This window comes from Euprymna scolopes, chromosome 15 (genome assembly GCF_053919585.1).
Source record: "Euprymna scolopes isolate OS-2025 chromosome 15, ASM5391958v1, whole genome shotgun sequence".
NCBI classification, from domain to species: Eukaryota; Metazoa; Mollusca; class Cephalopoda; order Sepiida; family Sepiolidae; genus Euprymna; species Euprymna scolopes.
In genome coordinates, this window is record NC_136496.1 from 119403276 (window position 1) to 119426329 (window position 23054).

Sequence of the window (23054 nt, forward strand, 5' to 3'; positions counted from 1 at the left end):
ACCTTTTGTTTTACCTCCTGGAAAGGCAAAGTTCTTTTTAAATAATACGAAGTCCTTGTAAGAATATTAAAATTAAAATTTTAAAATATTTGCAGTACTCGAAGTAAAATGAGATAACAAATTGCTCCAAATGTTCAGATTATATTTTATTGCTCCCGGGTAACGCCAGGTTTCATCATTTGTCTTTAATTTAAATGCTTTTGTGTTTTTCTATTTGAAATCTTCTACGGTTATTTTGTTTGTTTGCTTGCGTGTCTGTTAGTGATGCAATTTAAACAAAGACCTATACGAAGACCGAACAAAACTTTTCCCGAGAATAGTTTTACGAGATATCCAATGTTCGTATTTATTATGCATTCCAAGAATTCTTCAATTAATAACTAGGGTCTACTTTCGCGCCGGAAATCCATAAACAACATAGACAGTGTTTAACTAAATTTAATTTTATTTTATTAATAATTTTAAAATTGAAAATGATAAAAATCGGAAAAAGTAAGAAAATGGAGGGAAAAGGAATGTTGTGTCCAATTGTTTTTCATTACTCGATGGATTTGGAATAAATCTGTTCTTTATTTAGTGCCTTTTTCGACATGTTTATTTTGTTAACTTTTATCTTTCTTAAGCAAACAATACAGAATAAAATTGTGTTCCAGACTAAATATTTTTCTTGAAACAATTATAAAACACGTGAGACAAATATCTAATGTTTCCTATTAAAATAAAAATATTAGCTCATCCTGTATCTTCGGCTATTTTTTATTTCTCATAAATAAAATAAGTGCTTGGCTGTGTGTTGGTGTATTAGAGACATAAACTACTGAAAGTTAATCAAACAATTTTATATATGTGATATATATATATATATATATATATATATATATATATATACACTAACATTCACACACACACACACACACACATAAATATAAATATTTTTCTATTCCATATATATATATATATATATATATACGGAATAGAAAAAATAGGTAGCATTAGCTTTGGAACACCCTTCATATATATATATATATATATATATATATATATATATATATATATATATATATAGAGAGAGAGAGAGAGAGAGAGAGAGAGAGAGAGAGAGAGATTAGCTTCCGTCAGGCAGTGGTAAGAGTTGCACAATTACTAACCACACCTTCTCCTGAATCAGCATTGTTAAAGTGAAGGTTCAGGGCGATTGGAAACTATGCTGATATAAACGAAGAGCACGTACAGTGTCTACAATTTCGAAATGGTAATCAACCTGGTACTAGCCAGGCTCAACGTTACTTAACTACGGTGATCTGACGAGCACTGGAGTGTCAACGTTATATATATAGTCTTTGAAGTTTTTAACCTTTAAAACTATACAAAAAATATAATTTTTTATCATACATTAGAAAACCATCTAGTCAGTAAGTCATTCAATCACCTGCAATCACTGCATCAGACGGCTCTAGAATTAACAATAGCACTAATAGTTCATTTTTTTAAAGGGATCATCAGTTGCTTACCATGAAACACTGTTTCGGGGATTTAAAAACAAAACAGCATATTACATCATGTCTCCCCGGCAGTATTGATCAAACACCACCTCCCTTAATCTTAGGAAGAAGACATGTTACAAATATTTAATCTAATTACCTATTCTTAATTGCATTATCTAACCTTTTCATGCTAGAAAAATGAATTTCTTACTTGTGTGATTCATCAGTTTCCAAATTTAAAATGGATATATTTTTTTAATTTACCAGTCTTGTATTTATAAGATTAGGATTAATCCATTTGACTACTTATCACTCCTTACTATGATTAGTATTTTGTAATATTTACATTCATATTTATTTAAAATTGAATATATAAAGGTTAAAATATTTATATATATACATTTTTTTAAATGTAATTATAAATACATTTTATACATTACCAGTATAGTTTTGCATTTCCTTTATTAATATATTTTGGTTAATCTTAAACGATTCAAAAGCATCAGGATATATATATATATATATATATATATATATATATATATATATATATATATATATATCACTACTTCATTTAATCACATAAATTAATATACGAAAATATTATTTTATGCGTAAATGTTTAGTATTTACTTAAACAGTGCTCAATACATAGGAAGAGCGAGGTAGTAAGTTCTAAAATTATATATGACAATTAAGCAACACAAAATATTCCGCGTTTCGTTCTCGCATAAGCCTGACGATTTCTCACAAGAATGAAACGCGGAATAATATGTGTAGCTTAATTGCCATATATATATATATAAATATATAAATTATATATGGCAATTAAGCTACATATATATATGCATAATATATTAAGCTACATATATATATATATATATATATATATATATATATATATATATATATATATATACTCGGGGTTTTTTTTTATATTCAAAAGTAATGGACTAATGAATTCAACGAGGTTGTTAGATAGTGCTCAATAAAAAGAGCTGATAATACTTGTTTATTGTTATATAAACATGCTCACATCCCGCTGCTACAAATAGCCACTTGTTTCAATCAAACAACAGATATCATCAGGCAGCGACTTGACTATTCAAAAGTTCAATGAATAACCTTATTCATTATTATTATTCATTGAACTTTTGAATAGTCAAGTCGCTGCCTGATGATATATGTTGTTTGATTGAAACAAGTGGCTATTTGTAGCAGCGGGATGTTAGCATGTTTATATAACAATAAACAAGTATATATATATATATATATATATATATATATATATATATATATATACACGCACTAGCAAAAGTACCCGTCGTATAGTCACATTACATTTAAACTTCTGCAGTTTAGTACAGTCAAAGAAAATTCCATAGTCTAACGGTTCGATGTGGAAACAGAGTAAAAGGCTTTCCAACATCTAGGTACATCGTCGTAGTTTTGTATCTTAATGATGAAACACAAGTACAATGAGTTTATCAAAGCACATTCCATTTAAGTACTTGTAAAACAGGCACAAGTAGGTGACATTGTGGCAATGAGACAGAGGTTTCAGTTCAACTGACAGTGCGGGATCTATTAGATTTGAGAACCTTTTAGCTTAAAGTTATACTTGACGAGTTTCTCTGCTTTTATAAGAGTCAAACCCTTCCTAAGATAGGATACAGTTGCCACATCTGAGAATATACTACTCAGAGCATCATTTCCTCTTTTGACAGTATACGAAATCGACTCCGTAATCTACTAAGGCATAATCTCTTCTCTTCCTTATCGCCAGAAAAATAGACATGTTTGCAAAAAAGTAATTTTATTGTTTTTAGGATAAGTTATGTGGTGCGGGGAACGTGGTGGCCATTACCCTTTGCTTATTATTCTCCTTTCCGTAAACATGTCATGAACTTTTGTCAGTGATCTGTGAGACGCGTGGCATGTAGCGCCATCTTGTTGGAAAAGGGATTGTATTTTGTCTTCTGGTGTCAGTTGGTCGATAAGAGAAAGATTAGAGAGATTGGGCTCATTTTGAGTGGGCCGCTTACTTAAAAAAACCTGATTAGAGAATATAAATTGAGCTTCTTTTGATTGGGCTACCAAATCTCAACATTGAAATAAATCAGAAAGCACCATGATATTCTTTTTTTAACACAACGTTTTCAGATACTAGCAGAATGACTCATGGTTGCCCGGGATTGAATGATGATCAACGAATATTTCACATTTCCGTCTTTTTTGTCATCAGAATCGATGCAATAACCCTTTTTTTAAATCAAATTGAGTGATTGGCTACTCTAATTGTGGACCCATCCCGATGCAGCTGGAGGAAGCTTCACATGCCTCTCACAGTAACTTAGACCACAATACATTATAGTCTACATTGCACCATAGAGAGCTTACTGTTGATTTTGTACAAATATTTTTATTTATAATAGCTTGCATTAAAGTTTAAAATGAAAAAATCAAGTATCATGCTTCAGTCGTGGTCTCAACAGAAGCATTCATTTCGAAGGATCCCCTGTCATATCAAAGAACCTACTGTTGATTTTATTATGCCTAGCCTTTCTAATTGTGCGGTGATAATCGATTGAATTTAAGTTTATAAAGAAAGGGTCAAGTATCATTGAGAAATTTTGCGTTAAAAAGAAACATTCATTTTGAACGCGCCCCTGTCATATCACAGAACCTGCTGTTGATTTTATATAGTCAGTTTTTCAACTTATGCGGTAATAAAACTTCTCAAATGCACTTTTTATGTTAAGCTGTGTAAGACGTTAACTTTGATCAAAATCGTCTGTTCCTTTTTTCATCGGATTTTTTGATTATCGATTATCGATACTTATCGAAGACATTCGGATACAAAGCCTATCAAAGAACATTGCCAGGCACATAAAATGCCTTCGTGTGAAATTTTGTAAAAATCAACCGCTTTCGAGTCCATAAGAAACTAACTCAGACATACAGACACACAAAGTTCCTTTTATATAATAAGGAATAGAAATAAAAATATATTAACATGTTCCATCCTAATTATTAAACCACTCCTGTAATTGGTCATCTACTACGGTTTCTAGGGTTCTTGAATTTTACTATTTCATCCTTGGTCGAACGAGGTCAGTAAATATTTATACAAGTAAAGCATGCATGGTCCCCCGTGAGAGCACAGTGAACAAGGCATAAAAAATGACTAAGTTCAGCATTTGCCCCCCTCCCATTTAGCCCTAAAAGTCCCCATGAGATGTCAAATCCTGGTGAAAATGAACAAACGGTGCAGTTTTAGGCCTTAAAATATGTAAATTTGAGTTGTGCCCCATGAAAAAAAAGAAATGACTAAGACCATAATTTGCCCCACCCCCGCATTTAGCCCCAAAAGTCCCCAAGGCTTAACATATTTAAATTTGAGTTCGGCACCATGCAAAACTGTTAAATAGACATACACATAACATTTTCGACAAATATGGTAAAATAGTCCGAAAAATTTAGTGTTTTATTAACCCTGAAAGGGCCCCTGGGGCACACCCAAGAGTTATCGCGAAGTATAGACAAACAAAATTATATAGAAATCAGTTGGTTACAACTTTTCAGAAAGTTTTATAAAAATCCAAGGCATCAATTTTGTTTGTTTGGTTTTTTTTTGTAATAAGTACAAAAGTCTCAGTTGTAGCCATTTTAACCCGAAAGGAACCCCTAGCGGCGAAACCGGCGTTTTCCCGGAAAATCCGTTCTGTTACTTTTTTTTACTCATACCATGTTTAATGTTTGTGCAAAATTTCCAAAAATACTCAGGCGTTATTATTGAGAAAAGTGCGGACAGACGGACGGACGAACGGACAATGGGGAATGTAGAGGTTCACCCTCATTTTGTCGGGGGACCAAAATCAATTCATATAATAACGTGGTTTCAATTTAAAAGATTTCATACGCTCATTAGTGTGTTGTTTAAAGTGTTGTAAAACATTCAACAATAGAGATATAAATTATATGTATAAACCTTTATGATTCGCCAGTGTTTTGACTTGCTATTTATCTACATATATTGCTAAAATATAAAATCATATAATTACATCAGCAATTTAAATTTCATATAGATTTTATTATTATCATTTTTCATAACCTAAATTGAAAATTCATTTACCAATGACTTTTTTATACAGTGGGAGATTTTATTTATTCACTTTCACGCTAAAACAAGACACTTGGGCGTAAGAGGCTACTAATTGAGACCAGACTGACGAAAGACGAACAAGATATTGGTTTAGGTTACATTTATACTTCTGCATGTCAGTATAACACGATGGGTAGGTCGCTAGAAAGACCGTCCAACGGTTACAGAAAGTAATTTTTGCTTAAAGAGTGAAGGTATACCTGAAATTGTGACTTTTCTCTGGGTTGTTTCTCAATTCCTTCAGGATGACTTCTTGAAGTTAGGTTCTTGCTGTGAAAGTTGCAAACCCCGTCTTAATGTTAAAGCAGATCAAATAACACGTAACACAGATTACAATATATGTAAAACTAACTAATTTTATTTACATATATTGAAAGAGAATTTCTTCTTGATAATTACATGTTTCAGTTAATTTTCTTAATAGTTACTTGTGCTAGTTATTTGTCAAGGATAATGCCCTTAGCTACCTGATCCCGCTGGGGAGGAGTGTCTCCCCCAGTTGGAGACCAAAAATATGCGTGTTACTTCATGGCAGTCTGGCGAAAAAGGAGAGAAAAAAGGTCCTAAAAATGGATTATGGATTAAGATTCAGGTATCCCTTCGCCGGTCAATTATGACAGACGGCTAGGAATCATAATCATTACGCGTTGTGCGACATTAGTACAGTCAGGGAAGCAGTTAGCAGGAAGGGAATTCCAAAGTCTAGCTGTTCGATGTAAGAAGCTATTAGAGTAGAAAGTATTCCGTTATATAGAGACATCTACATTGAAGGAGTGGGATTTTGTTGCTTGGTGGGTGTGTCGGGGACTTTACCTCGAGGGGACACAAGTGCAATGAGTTCATCAGAGTACATTCCATTAAAATACACGTAAAACAGGCTTAAACATGGATGCAACATTGCAGCGATGGGACAGGAGTTGGAGCTTAGTTGACAAGGCGGATTGAAGACTCTTTTTTGGACCCCATCCAAGAGGGAGAGACTAGATGTGGCAACAATACTCCATGCATGGGCGGATGGTAACTTTGTATAGGTACAGGATACTCTCAGGTGTGAGTAGTTTTCTTACAAAATAAAGGGAAGCCATCTTCCTTGCAGCAGCCTTCGTAATATGCTCGATGTATTTGTTCCAGTCTATATTGCTTGTAAATGTTGAGCTGGGAGTTTGAAGTAAGAATTCTCAGGTTGGGTGTTATTTGTCATGGATATTGGTGGTTGGAGATGCTTCTTGTAATTGTAAAAAGATAGTAGCTTCGTCTTACTAGCATTAAATGTTACCATCTATTTACAGTCCCAATCCACGACGTTCTGGGGGTCATTTTTAAACAATTCTGCTGTTGTCTTATTTGTCTTAAATTTTATACATCCGTTATTTCCTTGTGCATGTTATAGAGCGTTGTATCATCAAGAAACTACCCATATCAGACACAATATAATCAGGAAGGTCGTTAATGAATATCAGGAATAATAATGGTCCCAGGATCGACCCCTGAGGTACACCTGCATTATTGTTTTATTGCTTGGATGTATACCCATCAATGACAACCTATTGAAACAGAGAAAAATGTACATCGCGAGTTTGTTTTAAGTTATTCTCTCTCTCTCTCTCTCTCTATATATATATATATATATATATATATAGAGAGAGAGAGAGAGAGAGAGAGAGAGAATAGATTTATCCTTCTCTCTGTCTCTCTCTGTCTCTCTCTGTCTCTGTCTGACTGTCTCTCTGTCTCTGTCTCTGTCTCTGTCTCTCTCTCTCTCTCTCTCTCTCTCTCTCTCTCTCTCTATATATATATATATATATATATATATATATATATATATATATATATATAGGGTGCCCACAAAGTCTGGCTACATAATCTACAGGATGCTTCCACAAAGTTTGGCTACATAATGTAGCCAGACTTTGTGGACACCCTGTATGTATATATATATATATATATATATATATATATATATATATATATATATATATATATAGGATGGACTCTCTCGTCGTGTTCGACGCATAGGGGTCATAAATCTTCCCTGTTGTACACTATTTTTAATGTTGTGCCACATATGTGACACAAGGCCAACCCTGCACCCACAAACTAAGCTGCATGATTCACGTGTTACGGGTTGAGCAGACGCAGTTTCTATTCGCATACTACGTAGATTGGGTTGATTCGATAATATGTGTTTATATATGTTATGTACATACACATGCATAAATAATATAATGTACTATATAGATATGTATCTGTATATATATATATATATATATATATATATATATATATATATATATATATATATATATATGTAAATATACATTTATATACATATGTGCGTGTGTTATTAGATCTTAGAAGCAGCATGCACATATTGTAACCAAGCCATGGACACGTATATAACAGCAACGATATCTTACTATGTAAATGATCAAACTGTTGTTCCAGGTGACGTCACAGCGAAGATAGATAAGGAAAAGGGAAGTAGAGAGGTTTGGAACTACGTGGCTGCGGCAGAGGAATTTGAAAACAAATTTAATCAGAACTTTTAACAAAAAAATAATCGGAGGAGCGTGGTCCGTGAGTCGAGCTGCAGGCATAGTAGCTGTTTGTAGTTGTGGATTCTGAAACGGATAATTGACTCGAGAGAAATGTAGAGATGCAAACATATTGTCGCTTGTTGGGAAAATTACGTTGTTTGGTGAAAAAGATCGTTAACAAATGCCGTTTTTTCGAACTGAAAGAAACTCGAATCGAACTTCTTTCCTTTGTTCAATTGCGATTACCTTTGCCTGCAATGAGTTGAGTCTGAGTGAAAAAAACATCACGTTACAATATATTTATGGCAAGTAATCTACACAGAAACGTTCATGTCACATTTATTGAAAGAGTCACCTGGTTAAATGCGCAAATGCACATAACGCCTGAAGATTTCCTTCGGGAATAAATCATTTGGTGTTTCTGCGTATCTTATTTGCCATACTACTAATATATATATATATATATATATATATATATATATATATATATATATATATATATATATATGAGCAAACAGTTAATGAAATATGTTAAAAAAACACTTTGAAATGAGTTAAAAACATATTTAATTTGAAAAGGAAACAATATATATATATATATATGTGTGGGGGGAGGGGTGCATATATATATATATATATGCATATATATAGTTAGTTATAAAACATATATGGCACTTAAAAATGAGTTATAAAAATATATATGGCAATTAATATCTAGTTCTACCTATGTATTGAGCATTGTTGAAGTAAATACTGAAAATTTACGCATAAAATTATATTTTCGTATATTAATTTATGTGATAAAATTAAGTAGTCATATATATATATATATATATATAGAGAGAGAGAGAGAGGGGGGGAGGGGGAGAAAGAGAGAGATTATTTATAGAAATTTGCATGCATTGAAAATGTAATATATCAGAGTTTCAGAAAATCTTTGTCTTACACAAATAATTCTCATGCTGTCGATGGTATACCCAATTTCGCCCATTCACACACACACACACAGCCAAACACACACACACATTCAAACACACGCACACACACATCAATACTTACACACAAATACGCATACACACACATTCAAGCACACACACATACATATCCAAAAACACACACAATTCAACTCAAACACACGCGCTCACACATCATCCACATACACACACACACACACACACACACATAATGATAAAACCATCTGATTCCCTTCTCGTATCAGCACGTGCATTGAATGACTCCTGGGAGATAGTATTAATTTAGAACTGTGATTCATTGTTTCGAATGTTTGTATATATAATTGGTCGCGTTAATTAGACAACTCATAGCGTCGAAACGTTAACCGGTTCGTCTTGGTTTTAGGGGTTGGCGCTTCCACATCGCTGTTGACTTTCTCTCTTGCAGGTGGCTCTTTCGATTTCAATGTCTCAGTCTTTCATCGTATCATTGTTGTTGTTGTTGCCGTCATCATCATCATCATCATTATCATTACCATCATTATTATTATTATTATTATTATGTTTTTTTTTTTTTTTTTCTTTGCCAGATTTTGTGCGGTCGTCGTCTTTGAAGGAAGAAAGAAACACATTTGAGGCAGCCACGGCGAGCTCATATACCGAGATGGGGTTAACGAGGTGTGGAAATTTCCTCAAATATTCTATGTTTATTTTCAACTTTATAATACTGGTAAGTCATTTTTTTTTTTTTTTTTTGTATTTAATTTTCGTTATCTTTCATTACAAGTTCTGAACTGTTTTAGATGAGGGTTGATTATTCGTACAATTTGAATATTTCTAACTACTGTTCTTATCTTGGGCCCGACAGAGTCCGTGGCTCAGTGGATACAGTACTTAGCGCAATTCAGTTGTAAAAGTTAGTCTTCTGGTGACTGAAGTTTCAATCCTCAGTGCGAAATAAGGATTCCCGAGTTCGAGAGAAAGATCCCCGAGTTCGACAAGATACAGCTCTAAAAGGTTACATCGATCGTAATGCTGTGCAGATAACATTTAAGATTAGAACAGTCGTTCGAATAATCTTTTTCTTTTTTTTTTTACACAGTGATCACCACTTATCAAGGCCCGGAAGCCACTCAGGGATAAGGGTTATTGCAAGTACATTACGTTAGTGTGGAGATTTGATGAAGTGTTTACTTAAGGGGGCGGTTCATTAGGAATTTGTTAACGTTGGACTTGAAGACATCCAAGTTGTAGTCCGGTGGGAAGCAGGCAGACGGAACAGATAATACGAAATTCATCACTAGTTTTATGTTGTTTTAAGGGGGGGGGGCGTTTTTTATTTTCTTAAATTATTTTTTTATAAAATTGAGAAGAATTATAGGTTTAATTCGTAACTATTTTTACAGCTAAAGAAATATCGGTATTTAAGATAACACTTGTCAATAACTATTAGAAATACGATTCTGTTATATTATAAATCCTTTAAGAATACAATAACCAATTTCTTTATTCTTATTAATATTTCGAAATATTACGAATTTTCAAAACTGAATTAAAATATTAATAGAAATGCACCCAATAACTGCCACCCTTATATTTATTGCATTTCTACCATTAGTTTTTATTTATTTACGATTTTTGAGCGATTCTTGAGACTTCAAAGGTGGCAGCCCCATCTCCCCTATTTTTGTTTTCGTGTTAATGTAGCGCTCGGCACTACTTGCGTTTCAAACTTAATAAACGCTTTAAAATAAATTAAAACACTAAAAACTTTTGCAGACAGGTACAAGAATAACTTTTCTTGCCTTTGGTAACATTTATTTGTTATATATTTGTTTTTTGACTGGTTTTTCGATGTTTCGTGTAAAGTAACACCCTACTTTTTTGTTCAGATGCAGTATTATGCACACTTTATGCATTTTTGTTCTATAAAAAAAATTGCACCTTCGACATTTTGTAGATGCAAGCTCTTTCCAATTTATTTTCGTACTGTGAAGCGTCGCATTTGTTTCTGCTTTTTATATTTTTACGATTTTTGTTTATCTTTTTTGTAATTGTTCTCTAAGAAGATTGGATGTTACAAGAGGTTGTTTTTTTATATATTAATGCGCCAACACTTAAGAAGGCCAAAAGCCACTCGAAGATAAGTGATTTTTAATTAAGAGGACTGGAAACAATGTGTGAAATGAATAGAATTTGCTTAATTAAGAGGACGGTAACACAAGTATTTGTTTACATTGGCGTTGAAGACGATGTTGTTATCAGCAGAAAATGCATCCCATGGTAGTTATTTATGCCTTTCCCATGACGAGTTCGGAAAAAAGTCTCTAAAGTCAGCGTCCCAGATGAAGAGAACTCTGGCGTGCAAGCAAAAATGCTGGGAAACATTGTCGGCATTCTCCGCTAGGCTCGTTTCGGGCAATCAGCAATACACTAACCCCTTTTCAAAAAAAAAGGGTAAACCTGAGAGGGTAGATCTGAGAGCTGCACTGGAACAACCACGTGCCGCAGTCAACAGGGAAAAGGGCCGTTTTAAAAATGTTCCACAGAAGGGGGGGGTCGAAAGAAACGGTTCCTAATAATTATCTTTGATTTTTGATACACAGAAGAAAAAGAAAAATTTGCAGTGGTTGTAGCTAGACGAGTTCTTGCTGTGAATGTGTTACAGGTTGGGGAACTTTAAATAGAAGTTCAATGTGGAGACAACCAGCCACCCCAAAAGCAAGCACTCTGGATTGACCAAAAATTAAAATTGCCGGAGTCTATAACGATTTCTCTTCCATTGACTGCGGAAAGAACAGCTACAACACTATGAACCCAGGCGAAGAATTCTGTTACATTCCGACCGTGTGCATTCTTCAAATTCTATTATCGCTACTTTCCGGCCTTTTTCATAAACAGACGGGTTTACTATGTATTTAAAAAAAACTCGGTCTTCAGACTGTGATCAAACTGTAGTATCTGTCCTGTTCTCTGTCAAAAGAAGAAAAATCTTTTTAGACTGAAGCATTTTTTAAATTATTTTTATCATAATCCAGAGAGTCTCTTTCGGGTGAAAAGGATCCCCTTCCACATGATAAAAAATGACCTTGTGTCTCACTTTAACCTCGTGGGAAGTAAAAATTACTCTATCAAGCGAGCGCTCCCCCCCCCACACACACACACACATACTAACAATAGCTATGGACTAAGGAGTGCCTCTGGCGGCGGGTAGTTTACACTTGACCGCTTTTAATGGTCACATTTTTTTATGTTTATTTTTGTTTGTTTATTTTTATTAGTTTTTGTTGATTTATTTTGGCTTCTTTTCTTTTACGAATGTTATTTTTTTCTTAACATGTGTTTTTATATTAGTTCAAATATTTGTCTACAACAGAGATTTTTTTGGTCAAGATCAAAGTGTAGTATCTGTTCTTCAGATGCTGCACTTCCATTTCTTGTTCTCTTTCGGTGGAGGATCAGTCCTTCACGACTGAGACAATTTTTTATTTTTGTACCTTTTCTCCACGTTAAAAAACGACCCTGGTATCTAACTCTGTGCCGTGGGGAGGCATAGTAAATAGGTACAACAGAGATTGAGCTTCAATCTATGGTTCATTCCCTTTCTACCACCATCACCACCTGTAAAACGTTCACAACAAATACTCGTCTACCTACAACAACAGCCAACAATTTTCCTCATTTTCTATATGTGCCTAAAACGAAAATTCCATAAGCAGAGTTTCTTTCCTAGAGCTGTCCGTCTGTGAAGCACAAAATCGTGGGGCTGCTTCCCAGCTGACTATAACATGGTCATTTTCAAGTCTAATGTAAATAAGTTCTTGCTGAGTTGCCCCCTTAAATAATAAATCCTACCCAAGTTCCACCATTACTGATCATGTTGTTCTACTATCTACCTAACATGTATTAACCCTTATCCTAGAGTGACCTCCTGAAGAGGTGACCTCCTAAGTAAATAAAAACAAATATATATCCACCAACCTCATATCTGTTTATCTATCTGGTTTGAAAGGGTTGTTCTACTCGCTCTTTATTTTTTTATTTTTTTTTTTACTTTTTTTTTTAACTTTGCATAAAAATCATCAGTGTCTCGGCCATTTCTGAAATCGCCTTTTCTCTGCTGATTGCAATATGTTGCTGGCCCTGTGCAGTTCTGAGAGGTTTACCTCTCCCTGGCTCTACCTTTTAGTGTTCGTGCATTGCTAATCGTCGGAGGCGCCCGTACTGGGGAATGCCAACATGGACCCCCCCCCCCCGACATTTTTTCAGACCAGAGTGCTTCTCCCCGAGGACGCTGGCTTTTCAATCTTGCTTTCTGACCCCTGAGTTTAATCTACCCGCCGTTGGAAGGAGATAAATACTACTACTACTACTACTACTACATTTAATATGTTCTGTACACAAGAAAGAGAACAAGAGAACTCATTCTAAACTAGGAAAACGTGTAACAACCCACTGTGCCTCTTCTGGAGAGCTGGATGTCCCATATTTAAAACCGGTTCTGTGTCTGCCATCGTGGGGAGGCATTGCTTTCGGCAGACTCATAGCTCTTGCTTCCCTTATTTTATCCTTTATTCCTCACATATGGGTAGCGGAACAGCACTACTGTCAAAGGAAAAGTAACACCCCCTTCCCTTTGTAAGAGACTCCTGGGCAAGGTCGAGAACCCACTTAGCCCTCGACCAGGGTATTATGAGGTCATGGAAAGCAAGTGGTTCATATAATATGGAAACACACAGAAATAATTCTGTTCATAGTTTCGTATTTCGTTGTGCTGTGCAGAAAAGACCTCTGGGTACAATAATTAGGACAATCGCTTAGTATGGGCACTGCTCGGACAGAAAGAAACTGCAACTTAACTGCAAAGAAAGCTGTGGCAACACATCAAACTCTTTATTCGAGAAACAGCGTGAATAGGATGCTGAATCAGAACACCTCGCTCAGTAGAAATTACCATAATAGACAGGTGGCACCTGATTGTCATCAAACTGTTCTCCGAAAACCAACAAAGAATAAACCAAAGAAGATAGCCACAATCAATCCATGAATGTTTCGAGGGAGAGAGGGGGATGAAGAGCCATAGCTGTCAATGCCTGTACCAGACAGACACCGCTTGAATGAATTCTTCACATTCTATGAGCGATAAGTGGTGTTTTCTGTGTCAAACTCATTCGCTCTAATACTTATTGTTGGTTAGTTTTCGACATTGTAAGCTCCTTTCATCAAATGGCTTCAAGCCTTGTCTGGAGCAATTTCCATAAAAAATACATGGGAAGAGGAGTATCACTATTTTTGATTGGATTTCAACTTAATTTTCTAAAAAGTAAATAGAAATTTTTAAAGCTTATTCGACCATGTTTTCTTCTGTTTGTTTGTTTGTTTTGTTTATCTTTCTTCTGTATAGTTAAGAGGCCTCCATTCCAGGTTCTATTTTAACCAACTTTCAGAAATTGTTAAAAGCATCCGAGAATGGGAGACTTTTTGACTATATTTAATCAAAAGTATTTTAATTCATTTTATTCAAGCATCGGGATGAGTATCACTTTGAGCTAAGTAAACTTAACACCTTTAGCCGTGGCACCATGTATGTATACTTATTCATAATTGACTTGAAAACGACTATTTTATAGTTAGCTGGGAAACAGCCTTAAACATAATTGTGTGTTAGACGCGCTACTTGTTATATAAAGCGTTCAATTCCAAATCCCGTAAAGATTTCTGAGTTCGGTATAAAATTCTCAAGTTTGGTCAGACGCACTTGAAGAATACCGGAAGTAACGTCGGTGCGTTATGAGAATAGCATCCGGAATAAGAACAGAAGTGGGAATATCTCAAATCAAATAATCGATAGTACAGGGTACTTTTTTTAAGGTCACGAACTTTAAATCGATAACTTTATTTTCTTAATTGCAGATTTGGCTATTGTCTGTTATTTTGAGTTCAGCTTAGTTTGGCAACCTGACGGCAGAGCAGCGTTTGCAAATTTATATTGAAAATCATTTTAAAACATGTAACGAACGAATAATTTCACGAAATGGACATGTCAATTGACCACCTTGTTCGTGCGATTAAACTGCACCATGTTATTTTATTTGGGAATATGTAAAATCCCATGTCTGATGCGTTATTGTTGAAATACAGCTTAATTTAATGCGTAAAAATTAGACTTCTACATTACGTCATACACGCGCGAGCCGCAAGAGTTATATGTCCGAAATTGTATTTAAATTATGAATGCCAATAATTAAGCTTTCAAATAAACCACGTATTTGTATAATAAAGATATTTTTTGTGATTTATTTTAATTTAAAGTTCGCCGCCTCTAAAAAGATACTTTATCTATTTAAAGTATCAAAACATCACTAAACTAATTAGAGAAGGAAGATTTTTCAAAGGGTACATATTCTCCCCCATCACCTTCTACTCATCAACACTTTCTACTCAAACACCTTGTACACGTGTTGATTCAACGATAAAGTTTGCTTTTATATTTATGCTACAAATATTTCCCATAACAATATAACGTACAGGATGCTATTTCTTAATGTAATCAATTTGCTTTTAAAAAGCTAATGTTTACTTATAGGAGTGGCAATAGCGTTTACCCTCCTCATTTTACATTTTAAGTCTACGTTCAAAACAAGACAGATGGTGATATTTACTTCTTTTTTTAGTTTGATTATATTTTTCTTTTTTATGTTTAGTCAATATATTTTAAGATTTTCTATTAGATTTATAGGAATCACGTCGGTGTTACCACTTATAAGGCTACGCGCTAGAGTCACTATTTAGTAGGTGTGTAAGTCGGCGTCCACGAATTCATAATCATGATATATTAATTTTTAAGACCAGAATTTTTAGAATTCGTATGGGTTTAAAATTAATCTCGATATTATTATTGAAGAGATTCTAGATTTACATTAGACCCATACACACGCACACACTTGTTACGACGCATTATATATATATATATATATATATATATATATATATATATATATATATATATATATTCATTCACATACAGTACTGTTTCGTTGTATTACAGCTTATTAGTCCGGCTAGACTAGCAACTATATATATATATATACAAGAAAATAAATATATATACATAATATATATATATATATATATATATATATATATATATATATATATATATATATATATATATATACACACCCACACACAAGAAAATTAATTAAAAAAAAAAAGCAGCATGCAAGGAAAAAACAGAAATTTTATTATTCGGCAAAAAAATACTAAATTAAGAATTAATAAATCTTTACACCGCGAAGTTTCAAAGTATGCCTAATTTCATCACCATTATGCTATTAACTTTCCTTTGATGAGAAGTAGATATAGAAAGAAAGGATTTCTTCATTTTTAATTTAGTATTCTTTGTCGGATGATAAAATTTCTATTTTTTCCTTATACGCAAATTTTAAAATTTTATTTTCTTATAGTAAAGCTCTTCTCCATTTTCGGATAATTGAGCTTTTTCATATGGTTTAAATTGTTTATATAAATATTAAAAATATTTATATCTTGTTTTAAGTTTATTCTCGTACTAAACTTATTATAATTCTTATATATATATATATATATATATATATATATATATATATATATATATATATATATATACGTGTGTGAGCATGTATACATATACATGTGTGTATATGTACATATACACACGTATATATATATATACGTATATGTATACATGTATAAATATATATATTTATATACGTATATATATATATACATGTATAAATATATATATATATACGTGCGTGTATGTGTATATATATGTGTGTGTGTGTATACGACAACGATATATACATATATATATATTGACTTATATATATATGTATATATATATATATATATATATATAGACTTATATGTAATATACTATAGGTTTTGAAGAAATGCTGCTTTTTGAAAATTTTCAAACGATATAATGCTTGAAATTTTCGAACTAGACATTGAAACAATTGTAAATTAAAATGAAATACACTTTTTGTTGCGATGAACACCTTGTCTTGAAGTCTTGATTTTCACACACAGTATATATATATACATATATATATATATATACGCACATATATATATATATATATACACGTGGAAATTATGAATTAAATTATGTAGAATTGCAACAAACTTTATTGTTTGACAAAGGAGTACATGTAATTATTCAAGTTTTGTCTTAATTCATGGAGTTTCAATGAAATGCTCATCTTCTCGGAAGAAAATGGTATTAGCAAAATAATGTGGGTAAATTTTTATGAGCACATTAATTGAAAATTAAAATTGAAATGATGGTGTAAAAAAGAAACTTCAAGTTGAAAAAATAACGATGCAGAAACAGTCGTAAAATTCGATGAATACTAGTATATTCCAGAATGAATTGCGTTTTTTAAACGTGAATAATGATTTTTATTCTCTTGGCAAACAATACATTTTGTAATAATTCTACATAATTTAACTCAGAATTTCCATTTATATTATTGCTCTTTCTCACTTATTGAGCTTTCTTTATCTGCTTGGGATCGTCATATAAATATTGATACTAATATTTATGTGGACGGGGACTTCATGTTTACAGTATTATACAATCTGTAATCCTATGATATTTCAGTATTTTTTTTTTTTACTTGGGAGTAACCACTTCTCAAGGCCCAGAGGCCACTCGAGAGTAAGGGTTACTGAATCTAAGATGGTGGTGTAGTAATCACTAATGGTGTAAATGAGGTAGAATTGGATTATTTATGGGGACGGTTTAACAGGAACTTGTTTAAATTGAATTTGAAGGCTACCATGTTGTATTCAGCCGTTAAGCAGGTCAGTGGAACAGTGGTCCAAAGTCGAACAGGTCTGAGAAAGAAATTTTGTTCATGGAATTTGCATTTAGATTTAGGCACAGATAGAGAGTGAGAAAAGTCATATCTAGTGGGTGTAGCTAGACGAGTGTTTTTTGTGAAAGTTCAATATTTCATTTAATATGTGTGCGTGTGTGCGTGTGTGTGTATGTGTGCGCGCACACGCGCGTGTGAGTATATATAAGGGAATAAGAATATCCTTTATAATGAAATAGTTCAGAAAAAAATTTATTCTGGAGCAAAAACTAAATCTAATATTCGGAATGCAGTTGTTTATACATTTAATCGAGGTGGCGTTCGCGCAACATTGCTGGGGTGCTTTTACAAAAATACGAAAGAATTGTTCACGGTGAACAACCGATGATTCCTACAAAAATATTCAGATTAAAATACGTAAATTATTTGTAGCTAACTAATACAGTCATTAGAGGAGATTAATTGAATTATAATTTCCAACTAAGCACTTGGGATTAAATTTTTTTTCTTTTTAATATAGTTTTAAAGGTTGAAAAATGTTTCGCAACGAGTAAAATCCGGCGCCAGGTTAAATTCGTTGTGTTTTCATGATTAAGAAACTATCAATAAAACTACTTTAAAATGAATAAAAATACTTTAAAATATTTTTTGAAAACAGCCTGGAAAGTACAAAATTAACTTTTATTGCGTTTGGTAACAGTTATTTGGGAACTATTTGGATTTTTTTTGTTGTTGTTATTGCTGTTACACACCTATTTTTTCTCTGTGTAGAATTCTTAACGATCGCCAACATAGTTATGAAAATGAGTTTAAAAAATAATCATGTTAAATGTAGCCTTGGCGTTATTTGAATCGAGAATAAATTAAAATGGATAGATAAACAGTGTCAACAAGGTCAAGATTAATAAATAGAGAAGTTGCGATGAAGATTAAGACAGAGCTTTTTTTCCACGCACAGACACATAATATGTGTTCTAATAATATAAATGGTACTAGTTCACAACCGTGTATATCAATTTCCATCTTTGCTAAGATTATATTGTATACAGCTAGTACAGAGCAGAATATTTGTGAAATTTCACACATAAAAATACGTTTCTTAACGTTTACATGAAAGAGTAAGTAACTACGATAAAAGTATTTATGCTTTGTTTTTTATTGGTAAAAATCAAACATTATAAATCGTGTTTTTATGCAAAAATAAATCGCTTTGAAATAATGCCGAATGCGCTTAATTTTACTTTTTTTCCCCAGAAAATCAAAAAAGGTTTGTTTTTTTTTTTAAATATGGATGCAATATTATTTTGTGTGATTATGTTAAGAATAATAATATTGTGTTAATGTTTTATGCTAATTTCTTTAAATCAATAAAAACATGTGTCCAGTTTCAAAAAATATTTTATATTTATTTAAGATTCGAACTCGTATGTTGAAAAACTTTAGTAATGTGTACCATGTATATTTCCGTTTTTATTCAACCAATTACATGCTTTCTACGTACAAACAAACAAGCTTCCATATCAATACTTTTTAATAAGCGTTTAATAAGTTACATTTGTTTTCGTTTTTATTTTAGATCTGCGGTGGTTTTTTACTTGGTGTTGGAATCTACACGCGAGCCAATCAAAATGAGTTTTGCATCACGACTTTGGGAAGCAACCTGTTTTTGCCCGTCGCCCTCGCGCTGATCACCGTCGGAAGCATCGTCATTGTCTTGTCTTTTCTAGGATGTTGTGGAGCTATTAAGGAAGTCCGATGCATGTTGGCCACGGTAAGGGATAGCTTGCTTCTTGTTAATCTCACTGAACGTCTTTCTCTACTTTTTCTCTTCTGGGTTGCGTGCACTGAATGCCAAACTAGCACAAGTGAAAAATGAAAAATGAAACAACATGCAACTGACCATTCAAACCTTAGCATTGCTTTCCTTTACTTTTCTGATCAGAAGTGATAGTAACCATTACTATGCAAATGTTGTAGCTATGACTTTATCAAAAGTAAAAATGATAACATTTACTCATAATAATGTTAACAATGAATGAGAGAACACAGAGTCCAACAAAACGTTTCGAGTGAAAGAGTTGTTTAGTTAGTGAACAAAACACTTTTACACGTGTTCATTTCGGCTGTTATCGTGCGCGTTTACGTGCGTGCAAACAGAATAGACATGAATATCTGTATAAATTACCGTAATTTCTTTTTTTTTTTTGTCAGTGAAAGAATATATGTATTAACTTTCGTTTAGCAGGATTTTATGATATCTCTAAGTTTAGTTGTTCCTAATAGTATCTGGTAGCATTTGTAAGTTAGGATATTCAGTGCATCTTCAGTAGTATGTGACTAATCCCTCGCCCGGCAATGTTTCGACTGGGCAACGCCAGCTATATATAGCTAATACACATATATTTGCATCCTGGATAACAGTTGGAAAGATCCAAAGAGCTTAAAATCATAGCTAGAGAATTTCTAAAGGATCCCAATATCTTCCGTGTATTTCAATTGGCGGTCTTAATAGTGTCTTGCCTTATCAGTCTTTGAATCTTGACGAACAGTTTTTGGGGCACTAACCGATGCTACCGTGCTTTTTAGAGAAAGATGGTCTGTCAGATAACTATTAGAATTATTTTCATCATAAGTAGTAGTAGTAGTAGTAGTAGTAGTAGTAGTAGTAGTAGTATGCTCCTCCGGTCACACATATTTGCTAGAATATATTATGTAAGTGTTAGGTCTTCTAATGGAACAGCTGCGAAAAATTATTGTTCACGTACGCTCCCTCTCTCCCTTAAAGAGAGGGTAATACATAGGAGGCTGGGCTCATCACAACAAAGCGAATACTATATTCGCCCTCGAACAACAAGTTGGCATATTGCTTTCTCCGAAGTTTCCAATTTTATTCCAATTGATATTTGTCTTGTAGATGTCACAAAACATTGTTTTCTCAATTTGTTTTCGTCTTTCTTTTTTATTATTCCGTCATGCTCCGTAGTTTTGTTGGTTTTGACATTTGACATTCGAACTATTTCTGGCAATAACACTGGCAGTAGTGCCTTTACAATTTTTCTTAAGTTTCTTTATTTTTGAGTAGTATATATGTATATGTGTGTGCGTGTGTGTATGTGTGTGTGCGTGTGTGGGTTACTAAGAGGAAATAAACACAACGGTTGCATTTAGTCATAATTATTTCCACAGCCAAACTGTTCCAGTGCACAAGACCCATGACAACATTCTGCGACGTTTCTGTGACGTTTTTTTTTTTTTTTGGCTGCGGAAATAATTATATAATCTCTCACATTTTGAAAAATTATATATATATATATATATATATATATATATATATATATATATATATATATATATATTTGTTATCAAGTAAGATCTTTGACTTATTGTTGTTTAATCAAATACTTTTGCATGCAAAATCCGATCCCGCATTTTGCTAATTCCTACCCTCTGATGAGAAGGAAAGTTTTTCTTCGAAACTCCGCGGATTAAGGACTATCCACTTATCTAGTGTTTCCTTTTCAGATTAAATATGTTTTGAACTCATTTCAAAGTGTTTTTAACATGTTTTGTTAACTGTTTGCTCGTATATATATATATATATATATATATATATATCATATCTTTGTCTCTGTTTCTGAGTGTGTGTGTGTGTGTATGTATGTGTGTGTGTGTGCGAGATATATATATATATATATATATATATATATATATATATATATATATATAGAGAGAGAGAGAGAGAGAGAGTTCTTTATGGACTCCAAAACGACTAGATCGATATTTATGAAATTTCACACAAATTTACTTTATGTTTCTGGGAGTGTTCTTATATAGGGTTTGTGTCGGGATATTCTGATATGCATCTAAAATCGATAATTGAAGAAATTCCATTAAAGAAGGAATAGTGCGATTTTGACCAATGTAAACAGTTTTATACAGCCTAACATGACAAGTGCATTTTAAGAATTGTATACCCGCACAATCAAAAGGGTCCGCTGTATAAAATGAACAATAAATTCTTTGATAAAACAGAGGCGCGTTCGAAATTAATGCTTATGTTTAGAGCACAAGCGAACCATGATACTTCACTTTCTCATGTAATCTTTGATTCAATCAATTATATAAAATAATTTCATAAAAAGACAGTAAATTCTCTACAGTGCAATGCACACTACAATGTATTCTGGACTAAGTCACGGAGGGAAGACATATGAACCTCCATCCTGGTGCCTTACAGTGAGTTCCCGGCTAAAGTAATTAATCGATTTTATTGACAAATGGGTGATTTCACTGATGTCGATGACAATAAAAATATTGAGAGTGTGAAATATTCATTTATCCTCATTCAATCCCGGGCAACGTCTGCTTTCTATGCTAGTATATATATATATATATATATATATATATATATATATATATATATACTAGCAGGCCGCCCAGCATTGCCCGATCATAAATACGCTTTAATATGATATTTTAATTAATGCAATTTTGTATTTATCATATTATTTTTTTACATAGGTATTACCACTTATCCAGGCCAAGAGGCCACTCGAGGATAGTGGTTAAAGAGTGTACAGTAGACAATTGGACAATATAGTAATCGTTAGTAATGGAAATTCGGTAAATTTGTTAACTTAAGTGGAACGGCTCATCAAAAACTTATTTACGTTAGACTTGAAGACAGCCATATTGTAGTCAGCTGGAAAGCAGAAAAACGGAAGACAATTCCATAGGCGTGCAGTTCTAAGAAAGAAGCTTTGTTCATGGAATCTACGTGTAGGTTTAGGCACAGATAAAGAGTGGGAGGGGAATTATTGATAGTGTTTTCAGCAAAACGAGTATTTTTTGTGAAAGTTTGGCGAGGAGAGCCATAGATGGGTGCTCAGTCGAGCACTTGCCATGAAAATAACGATAAAACAAAGACAAACTCGCAACATCTCTTCTGTGAGATAAAGGTTGCAGGAAAGAGAAAATGGCATCCCTCCGAGGCTACGAAATCTATTTTGAACTCTATAAACGCCGGATGTCCTTTCTAGCAACTCCTGTCC

The 23054-nt window shown here is 33.2% G+C and overlaps 1 protein-coding gene across 1 annotated transcript in view; it reads left to right on the forward strand.

Annotated features, from left to right (window-relative positions):
* LOC145294095 (tetraspanin-11-like) overlaps nucleotides 1-23054 on the forward strand; it is a 661286-nt gene that overhangs the window by 329515 nt on the left and 308717 nt on the right. The window contains exons 2-3 of the mRNA XM_080141162.1: nucleotides 9730-9869; nucleotides 19580-19774. Of these exons, the coding sequence (XP_079997288.1) occupies nucleotides 9804-9869; nucleotides 19580-19774 (261 nt within the window). The 5' untranslated portion in view covers nucleotides 9730-9803. The remainder of the gene's footprint in view (nucleotides 1-9729; nucleotides 9870-19579; nucleotides 19775-23054) is intronic.